We start from the raw sequence: 11,091 nt of genomic DNA, 5'->3' as shown, positions 1-11,091 counted from the left end.
AAACCTGACTGTGGATGCAATGAGGAAACAATGGCTTCTCAGTTAGAGAGGTTATGAGCATTCGCAGGGGTCACTGAGCGCCTACTGTATGGCCAGTGAGATGTTATATCACCCTGGCCACCCCACTGAAATTTTTTGGGCTTTGCCCCTTGTTTGTTCTCTTTTGTTGGGTGTTTTTCAATAAGTTTTTTTTTTTACAGCCTAACATCCTGTTCTGGATTACAATCGGTTGTCACGAGTGGTGGTTGGCTCGGATCAATGAGCTGACTTGATCGTAGATATGCACTTGTGTGTTACGCTTATTGCGACGTGAGTCAGTGTGGAGAAATCATCCTTGCAAGTTGCCACGAGAAAAGTATGCGCTGGGACGTTGTCGTGACGTGTCCATCTCCTCGAAAGGCAAGCAGGAAACCGGGTGGCGCTCCAGTGAGCGTCACGGGCACAGGCATTGCATTGTAGCACGACTTTCAAGGCGCCCAGTGATCCCCATTCCCCCCCCAAAAAGTCGTCTTTCAGAGCTTGTAATCAAGTGAGCCATTCAGCTATGTTTTATGCTGGGGCAACTGGGCGCCATCCTGTGGAGGGAGGACCGGCTATTTTCTATGCTCCAATGTGACACCATAATCAAACGTGAACCTGAGATACGATTTGTCATTTTAAAAATGACTCCCCCGTCCCATACGCCACGAGTTTTGAAACTTTTCAATGTACTTATTTTGAAAAGAGTGCAACTTGACTCCAGTAGTTCAAGGACACCAAACACAACATAAATGGAAATGCTATTCATTCATTTTCTTTTGATGAAATTGTGACATGGAATAAAACTGCTTTAGTTTAAATTAAGAACAACTTTGAACCTGGAATTGTTTTAAAAGTTAAAAGAGCGCGAATGTGGCGTCGGCGGCGGCCTAAGTGCTGTTGGCCTGGTCGTGCTGGAAGAGCGCGGCGGCGAGCTGCGCGCGGGAGCCCAGTCCCTCCAGGTTGCTGAGCACACACCTGTGGTAAATGTCCTCGCTAAAGCGCGGGTTGCACTGGCGCGTCGCGTACTTCTGCACTAGCGCCGGCTCCACCGCGCGGAAGACGTGCAGGCCGGAGTAGCGCACAAAGACGTCGTACACATCCATGCTCTCCAGCAGTTCCTCGTTGTCCAACGCCTCGGCCGCCATCTTAGCCCGGGTGCTCATGTAGTCGGCGTTGTAGAAGCAGGCCTCGTCAAACACGCGCCGGTCGAAGTGGCCGTCCCGGAGCGGGTCGGCGGCCGAGGTGGAGGGCCGCGGCACCACGGCCGGGCTGAACTCCTGAAAGTGCACCGGGAAGAAGACCTGCCAGCTGCTGATGGCGTTCATGCGGCAGCGGTTGAGGAAGTCGCCGTTGACCTCGGTCCACACGCTGGCCAGGAAGAAGAGCGTGTCCACCGGGTGCTTCTTGGAGATGACGTCCATCAGCTTGACCTGCGACGGCACCTCGGTCTTGACACTGATCCACGGGATCTTGACATCGCGGTAGCGCTTCTCGGCCTCGCCGATGGCCGCCTTGGCACCGGCAAACACGTCCTCGCGGCTGACGCGCTGCGCCTCGAAGGGGTCGTAGACGAAGAGGACGGTGAGGAGGGCGTTGTCGCGTGTGTCCAGCGCGTTGGCGGCGTACGTGTCCAGGAAGGCGGCCACCTGCTGGCGCTCCTGCGCCGTGACGGGGAGGATGAGCTGCACCCGCGTGGCCTCCGTCACATAAGGCATGGGGATGATCTCCACGGCGCTGAGCGGGCGCAGCAGCAGCACCCGCTTGGCGATGACCCGGCTGCGGCCCTTCTGCGTGTACGCTTCCAGCGCCAGGTCCAGCACGTACTCCATGCCGCGCGTGGGGTCGAATCGGCGGTAGCCGTTGAGCAGGCGGCGCTTGAGGAAGCGCAGCCGCGGCTGGTAGCGCGCGTTGAGACGCTCCAGCGCCGCCTCCAGCACACCGGCCACGTCGGCGCGGTCTGCGCCGCGCAGCTCGCACTTGGGCGAGCCGTCGGTGCACGCGTGGATGTGCTCCTCTGTGAAGTAGTCCCAGTTGAGCACCTCGAAGCGCGTGCGGGGCTTGAACGGAGCGTTGATGCCCACCGGCCACGTGGCGCCCGCTGCGCCTTCCGGCGTCAGCTCGCTCAGGTTACCGATCTGCGTCTGCGTAAAGAGTCATTGGTCAACGGGACCTTAATGGGTGCGTACAAAAACTTGGAGAGCCTTCATGTCAGAAAAGCGCTCTGAATGGTCACCAAAATTCACATGCGCAGCTCTTCATATGTCTTAATGGACATATCCATAAAATCCAAATGATGGTTTTGAAGCCTAATGCGTGTTTTACTGAATCCGACCTGCAGCTCCTGGATCTGCGCGTAGGTCCAGTCCAATTCGATCTGGCTGAAGCGCTTGTGCAGTCGGTACATGAGGTTGGGCTCTGACACGGGATGCACGGTGAAGGAATGCTTGAACGCAGGGCTGTCCTCGCGCTCTGGGTCGGCGTTCTTGCCCAGCTCGAAGTAGCGGTACGTCATCTCCTGCCGGGAAACGCGAGCCTGTCAGACAGCCTACGTAGCCTATAAAATACGAGCGTGATCGATCGAGCGATCATCCGTCCGAGCGGCAACATAGTGATCACCTGGTGGACCTCGACGCAGCTGAGTCCCAGGTAGTCAATGATGCAGCGGCCAAGCCACTCGTCGGGCCTGACGCTGAGAATGTCGTTGCGGCAGGCGTCCAGGTGCGGCTGCAGCCGCTCTAGCAGGCTGCGCGACAGCAGGTAGCCGTAGCCGCCGTGGCAGTAGCGCGCCTTCTCCTCGCCGCCGATGAACTCTTCGGCACGGCCCATGTAGAGGTCTTGGCCGGCGCTCAGGTGACCCACCAGCCCGCTCAGCCGCTCTGCCTGCATGTACGTGTCGTCCTGGGCCAGCAAGAACCAGTCGTAGTCGGCGCCGTGCTGCCGGTGCAGGTGGCGCACCGTCTCATACATGAGCCAAACGGGCCGGTCGTCGCCGTGAGCCACCACCGCCATGCCGTGCGGCGCCTTAGCGCTGCGCAGGCCCGTGAAGAAGAAGGTGCGCGGGAAGTGGTGTGCCACAGTCCGGTTCACCGCCACCGCCAGCGTGTTGAGGGTTGCGCGCGACGTTAGCACGCCCACCAGGAGGCGCTCGCGGATGCCCAGCTCGGTGTGGATGTAGCGAGTTCTGTGGGAGGACAGGAAGAATCTCAATTCATGGGCAACCTTAAATCATCACTCTATTGACCCAACACACACATCCCTCACTTTATTTAGGCCCATGGCCTGTGCGCGCTACAGTGGCTTCAATAAATTCTTTAGGCATAGGACTTGGGATTCTTTTTCAATCATTTTGGCCTACTGTGCTTGGAGATCGCAAGTCATTTTTAGGTGGTACTCCTCAAACAATTTAACATGCATATTGTGGAGTATATAATAGTTGGTGATTAATTTAATTGTTGATTAACTCTTATCAATAATCGAGTTAATGACCAACTATTTTGAGAACCAATTAATCCCTTTGCGATCTTGCTGAGCTTCAAAGTGGCCAAATCATCAGAATTTCAACCTCTCAACAGTAATGGAAGCAGCCTGATTATTATTGTGCTGAATTCAAATAATACATATGTAAGCATCTGCCTCTGCTGAGAGAAACAGTGAACCAACATTTTCATGGATCCATTGAAAAAAAAAATGAATCAACGGATTAATTGTGAAAATAAAGGTTAGTTGCAGGATTGGGGGAGGGAGCCAAAGTAACGCCACGTAAGAAAAGAGAGCAATCAAAATGCAGGCAAGTAGGCTGCAGCTGGGATTTGAACCGCAAACCTCACAACGATGCGGCTCATGTGCTCACCGCACGGCCACCCTGCCACATGTCAATGCTCCTAACATTGCGTCATCACAGCGTTGACGTCAAGGGACGCCAGCGTCCACCGGTTGGTGGCAAAAAGGACATGTGCCTACCTCAGGACTTTCTTGTGCTGCTGCTGGTTCGGGTCCTTGTGATAGGGGACGATGCGCGGCTGGAAGTCATCATCGCCGCCCTCACCTCCTCTCGCATCGTCCTTGGCGTCGCTCTGAGCGTCTCCCCTGGCCAGGTGAAACCTCCCAGCGTTGGCCAGCTCGCCTCCGCAAGTATCGTCCGCGTCCCCTTGAGTCCAAGACACCATAAGCAGGCTAAGGCTGCAGCCCAGAGACAGCCCCAGGATCAGCGGCAGAGCAGGCCGGAACACGGCCAGCAAGGACGAAATTCGCATTTTTTCCCTTCGTCTTCTTCTCGCCCAGCGCAGAAAAAAAGTAGGCGCACCACGTAATTTACATGAAGCGAGATACAATGAAGCCAGTGAGCACGAACACCCACCCGCCACCCGATCAGCTTGCCAAGCTTCCACGTATCCTTTGCAAGTTCATTCGGCCCGCCGATAAAACGCCCGTGAGATGCTCAACATCGAGGCGCAGTCGTGTCGCGGTCACCGTTTATAACACTCATACGAGCGGTACAAAAGGAGAACCACCTAACACCATCCGCCACCATTTCACATTAACACGGTAGTCCACGGCGGGGTCAAATTGTTCCGATAGCCATCAAATAACTAGCGTGTCGAACTAAGCGAGCGTATCAGCGGAAAACGGAACGCACGTCAATTAGACGGGCTAGCACGCTAGCAGCATCGCTCGCTGTGCGATTAAATGTCTTTTTTTTCTTCCCCATCCGAGGACGCGGGTAAACGGCTAATCCACGTCTCCTTCACCCTCTTCCCCTCTTTTTCGTCTTTTAGCTACGACGCTCAAGACTTCTAGCCACTTCCTCCGTGCTCCTCCTCATCCCTGGCCGAGCATCGTCGTTGACTGCCAGGTTTAGCGAGCTGTATAGAAGAATCAATCAGCCGAGCCTTAGAGTATGAATATAATTTATAAATATCGCAATATTATCATGCAGTTACGTGGCTGTGTTATTTCTTAATATTTCTCAATATTAATTTTTATTGTATTTTTTCTTCCACCATTTTACTGCAGTCCCGCGAGAAAGAGGCGGAAACGTTTCGTGGGCCCCGCCTCTTTTGACCATATTTGGCGTGTCTGGCGTTCTGAATAGCGGCTTCCAGCCGGCAAAGTGGACACGCGAAGTCGGTGTGCTCCTCAGTCCACGAAATCGTAGAGAAGGTAAGAAAACACCGTCGACAGCCGCCACACAACCGCTGAGCACATTAGCGGCGAAAAAATGATAAGTGAGGAGGGCAGAACATTAACGTAAAGCGCCCAATTCGTCTCGTTTGTTGCCGGTTCGCGTGGCCTTGCGTTATCATGCCGCTTCAGGCCTCTCTATGGCGGCTAGTCTTAGCTTAGCCTTAGCTTCGCATAACCTTAGTTTCACTTCAATTAGCTTATCTTAATTTCGGGGCAACACTAAGCCCCGTTAATGATGACTTTCTCGCCCGAGTCCAAACATACCAGCATCAGCTCGCTTGCCAAGAGCTAACCGGCTCGGTAAATTATTTTAGCTTTTATTTGAGATGCCGGTAACCGCTAGCACGTGATGCTAAAGTAACCGACTACATGGGCTAACATTGGCAGAACAACGTGCAAGCAGGTGAGACATGAGCACACGTTTTTTTTTGTTTTGATTTCTAGACCGAAAGCGTACGTTTTTTGTTTGTTTTGTTTTGACGAAAGCCTTTTACAAATCATCCCCGCTTCGTCATCAACATGTTTTCATCGTTTAAAACCCCAAAACCGACAAATGACGACGTGTGACGTTTCCATGACAACAGATCGATGTGACATTCCTAAGAGCTAATTTTACACGACCCGCGTTATTTTATGATTGATGGTTTCAAGACATTTTCAGTGATTTAAGTCTCATTTTCCTCTGATTAGTTATGACTCCTAATGTGAAGAGCAATATTTGAGGTTTTTTTTTTTCTTGATGAATCATTGTTGCAAACATTCTTCATCTTTATCCTATTTTCAACAGGTTGGTATCATTGGAAATCTTGCTCAACAGAGAAACAGTCAATGTAATGTTCAACTTAAAGTAATTATAAACAGCCAGCAGCCCATGTTTACCCCCCAACAAAAAGATTTAACAGTTTGCAATGGTAGTTGGGCGGTATGATGTGATTTAATTTGGAAAACAATGCACAGAACAAAACCAATTAAGAGTGCAGAAGGGACAAGCACTGCATAAGTTGAAAGGAATAAATAGCACAGTTAAGCGGAATTTGTAGTTGACACCATTGATGAAATCATAATTTGGAGCCAATGGAAATTTGAGCCAGCGTGGAAGCCAATAAAAGGAGTCCCATGGCTGATCGTTGATGTATTGTTGTTTTGGTCAGAGCAGCCCTCAGCAAAGAAAGCACAGCCATGCCTTCCGATTTAGCCAAAAAGAAGGCGGCGAAGAAGAAGGAGGCCGCCAAGGCCCGGCAGCGCACCAAGAAGCCCGATGAGTTGAACGGCGAGTGCGACCAAGCGGAGGGCCAGTCCAATGGAGCCGTCAGCAATGGTAAGAAAGTTGTCGGCTGGGCGATATCAAAGCATTCATGCGCTTTTTTTAACATCCCAACGCTTTGTCACGCAGGTGTAGACAGCCTGACCAAGGACCTGGATGAGTTTGAGTTGGCCAAGACGGAGGCACGCGCTGTGACGGGCGTGCTGTCCTCGCACCCCAACAGCACGGACGTGCACATTAGCAGCCTGTCGCTCACTTTCCACGGCCAGGAGCTGCTGGTCGACACCAGCCTGGAGCTCAACTCAGGCCGACGCTACGGCCTCATCGGTCTCAACGGCACAGGTGAGCGGGGAGCGGCTGCCCCCCAGCGGCAGCAAAGGCTGCTATGAAACCCCTGTGGGTTCCTGGTCCGCAGTCCACCTACTCCATTTTTTTTTAATCCAAGGGAGTAAAAGTCCGTTTTATCATGAGCCGCATTCTAGTCGTCCGATGTGTTGGTAACATACTTTACTGAACTGTGCTAGTAAAATCCTGCGGTGCTTTCTTCCTTTTGCCTCCCAGGGAAGTCCATGTTGCTGTCGGCAATCGGGCACCGCGAAATCCCCATTCCGGAGCACATCGATATCTACCACTTGACCAGGGAGATGGCACCCAGCGAGAAGACGGCCCTGCATTGCGTGATGGAAGTGGACGAGGAGAGGATCATGCTGGAGAAGGAGGCCGAGCGGCTGGCGCACGAAGACTGTACGGCGCCACCGACAGGCTTTGTCCATCCCCACATTGACGAGCACAAAAGGTGCACTTCTTTCTTGACTTTGCGCTCTTGCGTCTTCCCTCAGCCGAATGTGAAAAGCTGATGGAGCTATACGAGCGTCTGGAGGAGCTGGACGCCGACAAGGCGGAGGTACGAGCCTCGCGGATCCTCCACGGTTTGGGCTTCAGTGCCGCTATGCAGCAGAAGAAGCTGAAGGACTTCAGTGGAGGATGGAGGATGCGCGTCGCCCTCGCCAGGTCAGCGCAGAATGTAGCAACGCATCTGATGCTCAGCTAACGAGCAGTAAAACTGGCGCTTCAGCTCGCCAATATTTTGGAATCATTATCCCTCCAATTGTTGTGTAATAATTTGTTTTGCATAAATCCTTTTTGGGTTTTTTATTTGTTTTTCTTAACTGCTTATTAGTTGTTCGTTGATGACAGTTTCTTTTTTGGTATTGCTTAATGGCACACATGCAACACTATTAAAAGTTGGAGCTACTTTTTGGCGACTGATTCATCCCAAGAGGAGAAATCTGAGAAGATTTCCAGCTGAAAGGTTGAAATTCCGTCAGTTTGAAGTTGGGCAACAACAGCCGAGCTACAGCTCAGAAGTTGTGGCTCGTAATTTAGCGTACCGCTTCCAGTTTAATTTCCCCTTTGCCTTCCCCCCCAAAAAGCAAAAGCCACAAATGTGTGTTAACTATGACATAAGAGGAAAATCAAGAAAAGGTGCTTGGTTTGATTGTTGCGCCTCCTGAACGTGTAACTTAAAGTCCCAAGTACTCAAGGCGTGTCTCCATTTTGTGGGTGTCGCAGAGCCCTCTTCATCAAACCGTTCATGTTGCTGCTGGACGAGCCCACCAACCACTTGGACCTGGACGCGTGCGTGTGGCTGGAGGAGGAGCTCAAATCGTAAGTTGCGTGCCAACATTGCCCTGCGCCCTGGCACTGTGAAAACTTGACACCCATCTTGGCCCCGGTCAGCTTCAAACGCATCCTGGTACTCATCTCACACTCGCAAGACTTCCTCAACGGCGTGTGCACCAACATCATCCACCTGCATCAGAGGAAACTCAAGTACTACACGGTGAGATGAACGCAAGCAAAGACTTGATGCAGCAGCATCAAAAAAAACATTTGAGAAGCCTGCGAATGTCTCGTTTGTTTTTTGTGGTGGTGCAGGGTAACTACGACCAGTACGTGAAGACCAGAGAGGAGCTGGAGGAGAACCAGATGAAGCGCTTCAACTGGGAGCAGGACCAGATTGCACACATGAAGGTAAACGCGGCCTGCTTGCTGCTCATCAAAAGTCATCTTTGGGGGGGAAAGTTGCACTTCAAGTAACCAAATGAATTGTTTGCCACGTCCTCAGAACTACATCGCTCGCTTCGGTCACGGCTCTGCCAAGCTGGCCCGGCAGGCGCAGAGCAAAGAAAAGACACTGCAGAAGATGGTGGCCTCGGGCCTGACTGAAAAAGTTGTCAATGACAAGGTAACGGCGCAACAAGGGTGATTCGCCCTATTGAGGTACACTTTAGATTTGTGTTCACTGCATTTGGTGTGGCTCATGAACGAGGGTGCTCGTTTGTCACATTTGCGCAGACGCTGTCATTTTATTTTCCTCCCTGTGGGAAGATCCCTCCTCCTGTTATCATGGTTCAGAACGTGAGCTTTAAATACAGCGACAACACGGTGAGGACGCGCTTTTTGAGATCGCCGCCGTCCGGTCGCGCCGCTCTCTCACGCTCTTCGTTTTTTCCACTCGCCACGCAGCCGCACATATACAAGGACCTGGAGTTTGGTATCGACTTGGACACCCGCGTGGCGCTGGTGGGGCCCAACGGTGCCGGCAAGTCCACCCTGCTCAAGCTGCTCATGGGAGAGGTAGGGTCACGCAAACGCGCACCTTTTCAACCCGCCTAAAGCCTCATTGGCTTTTAAGAAAACTCAAGATATCTCTATTAGGGGTGGTCACGCTTCTCCAAATCTTTGTTTCGGTTTTAAGGTCACGATTCCTTTTTTGAAACTGATTCATTTCCTGCTTGGTCATTGTTTTCTGAGGTCAAAGGTGACCTTGTATTGAAAACGCACAAAAGATCATCAGTCTTCTTTCAGGAAGCCCTCCAGAAATTCAAGGTTTCCGACCATTTTCATTTAAACGACGTCTCAAATGCCTTTAGTTTTTGATCGGTTAGATTTTTGGCGCCTGTAATTTGTTTTGATGAGTAAAAGTAGGACGTTTGACAGTGTTGCCCTGAAAGGAGGCACAATCTGGCAAGAGCATTTTTTGCTCTTGGGCAGAGTCCAATGATTGAAACGTCGCTGGTTTTGTTTGCAGCTACTACCCACAGACGGCATGATCCGTAAACATTCTCACGTCAAGATCGGCAGGTACCACCAGGTAGGAAAAAGTCGGCAATGTGCGCATATGCGTGTCTCCACGCGTGTCTTTGTCACTGTGGTTCTACGAGCTTTTGTTTTTGCATTTGCGCTAGCACCTGACGGAGCAGCTGGAACTGGACCTGTCGCCTCTGGAGTACATGATGAAGTGTTTCCCCGAGATCAAGGAGAAGGAAGAAATGAGGAAGATCATCGGCCGCTATGGGCTGACGGGGAAGCAGCAGGTGCTAGCCGGGACAAGTGATGATACGGAGAAGCGCCGCGCCGACTGACCCAGAGTTTCTCCCCCCCCCCCCAGGTGAGCCCCATCCGCAATCTGTCGGACGGGCAGAAGTGCCGCGTGTGCTTCGCCTGGCTGGCCTGGCAGAACCCGCACATGCTTTTCCTGGATGAGCCCACCAACCACCTGGACATCGAGACCATCGACGCGCTGGCCGAGGCCATCAACGAGTTTGACGGCGGCGTCATGCTCGTCAGCCACGACTTCAGGCTCATCCAGCAGGTACGTGTCAACTGCCAACAGGCTTCCCGGGAAGCCCTTGAGGTGGCGTTGATGCGCAGCTGGAGCGCTTCAGAAAATCTATGAAATCGCATTATTGCTAGATTTGTGAATCGTATTTCTTTATTTTTTTTAATTCATTTGATCACACAACAAGAATTATAACTGTTTGTTCCTCTATCTTCTCTTTTCCCAAACACTGCTGCTTGCTGTCGCAGGTCGCCCAGGAAATCTGGGTGTGCGAGAAGCAGACCATCACCAAGTGGAAGCGCGACATCCTGGCCTACAAGGAGCACTTGAAATCCAAGATCGAAAAGCAGCAAGCGCATGACATTTAACGTGAGCTGCACGTTTCACCGTCGGTTTCGCATCGGTGCGCCGCATGCCGTTGCGTGCTAATGACCGGTCTCCCTCGTCCCCGCCCCTTCTCTGCAGGCTGCACTCCCGATTGGCTGAGTCACACGCAGCGCATTCCGTTGTGCTGTTGTCTTTGTGAGTTTTTACTTTTCAGCGACTTTTACATCCTATTTAAAAGTTGCCTATTCTGTTCAGTGTAAAAGCAGAAATTCTACCTTATTTAACAATGTAATGCAATAAAGGTCCATCTGAATAAACACAACTTCGGGGAAAAAGACAATCTGTTGTTTAAGTTTTTATTGTTTTGTTTTCCTCAGATAAAAGATCAGAATAACTGAATAACTAAAAATAGGTGCGTGTGACGATAAAACAAAGAAACGGTGTTGGAATGACGTTTACCATCAAAGGACCAGACAACCATCTCTGAGATTATAAAGTTTTGTTTTGTCTTCCGAAACAATGCAGTCGAGCAAGCCGCTGGACAGGTGTGAACAACATTCCCGTTCACAAATTCATTGTCGTGGAAAAAAGGATTCGTTGTGATGTAGCTATCTAGGAAGTTGCAAATGTCAGACCGTCAATGGGGGTTCCTATTGATGGCAAAGAAGCC

The 11,091-nt window shown here is 51.4% G+C and overlaps 2 protein-coding genes across 4 annotated transcripts; one reads left to right on the top strand and one right to left on the bottom strand.

Moving 5' to 3' along the window:
• Positions 1-767: 767 nt before the first annotated feature.
• chpf2 (chondroitin polymerizing factor 2) lies at positions 768-4,880 on the bottom strand. Its single transcript, XM_086101332.1, has 4 exons — positions 3,982-4,880; positions 2,638-3,202; positions 2,354-2,536; positions 768-2,162 (listed from the first exon to the last, which is right to left on the bottom strand). The coding sequence occupies exons 1-4, from the start codon at positions 4,272-4,274 to the stop codon at positions 909-911; spliced, it is 2,295 nt and encodes a 764-aa protein (XP_085957458.1). The 5' UTR covers positions 4,275-4,880; the 3' UTR covers positions 768-908.
• Positions 4,881-5,034: 154 nt separating this feature from the next.
• LOC147186923 (ATP-binding cassette sub-family F member 2) lies at positions 5,035-10,761 on the top strand. 3 transcript variants are annotated; one of them, XM_086101336.1, is made up of 16 exons: positions 5,035-5,181; positions 6,362-6,523; positions 6,599-6,811; positions 7,031-7,213; positions 7,309-7,480; positions 8,042-8,137; positions 8,210-8,312; positions 8,408-8,503; positions 8,598-8,717; positions 8,828-8,917; positions 8,999-9,109; positions 9,564-9,626; positions 9,721-9,849; positions 9,924-10,127; positions 10,343-10,463; positions 10,560-10,761. In XM_086101336.1, the coding sequence occupies exons 2-15, from the start codon at positions 6,385-6,387 to the stop codon at positions 10,460-10,462; spliced, it is 1,839 nt and encodes a 612-aa protein (XP_085957462.1). In that variant the 5' UTR covers positions 5,035-5,181; positions 6,362-6,384; the 3' UTR covers position 10,463; positions 10,560-10,761. The 3 variants fall into 3 exon arrangements, with proteins under 3 accessions (XP_085957462.1, XP_085957459.1, XP_085957460.1); XM_086101333.1 differs by having other exon boundaries at positions 6,362-6,811; XM_086101334.1 differs by having other exon boundaries at positions 5,039-5,181; positions 6,357-6,811.
• The last annotated feature ends 330 nt before the right edge of the window (positions 10,762-11,091 follow it).

Source organism: Hippocampus guttulatus, chromosome 21 (genome assembly GCF_054856545.1).
Source record: "Hippocampus guttulatus isolate MCC_2025c chromosome 21, RoL_Hgut_1.0, whole genome shotgun sequence".
Taxonomy (NCBI): domain Eukaryota; kingdom Metazoa; phylum Chordata; class Actinopteri; order Syngnathiformes; family Syngnathidae; genus Hippocampus; species Hippocampus guttulatus.
Note: the sequence above shows the minus strand (reverse complement) of the source record. Positions and strands in the feature narration are given on the sequence as shown.

Bases quoted from the DNA above. Each gene is read 5' to 3' on its own strand.
- chpf2 (XM_086101332.1), bottom strand. From the start codon at position 4,274: ATGCGAATTTCGTCCTTGCTGGCCGTGTTCCGGCCTGCTCTGCCGCTG. The intron at 2,537-2,637 runs GTGATCACTATG...GTTTCCCGGCAG, and splicing joins GCTGCGTCGAGGTCCACCAG to GAGATGACGTACCGCTACTT. The intron at 2,163-2,353 runs GTCGGATTCAGT...CTCTTTACGCAG, and splicing joins CGCAGATCCAGGAGCTGCAG to ACGCAGATCGGTAACCTGAG.
- LOC147186923 (XM_086101333.1), top strand. From the start codon at position 6,385: ATGCCTTCCGATTTAGCCAAAAAGAAGGCGGCGAAGAAGAAGGAGGCC. The intron at 6,812-7,030 runs GTGAGCGGGGAG...TTTGCCTCCCAG, and splicing joins CATCGGTCTCAACGGCACAG to GGAAGTCCATGTTGCTGTCG. The intron at 8,138-8,209 runs GTAAGTTGCGTG...GGCCCCGGTCAG, and splicing joins CTGGAGGAGGAGCTCAAATC to CTTCAAACGCATCCTGGTAC.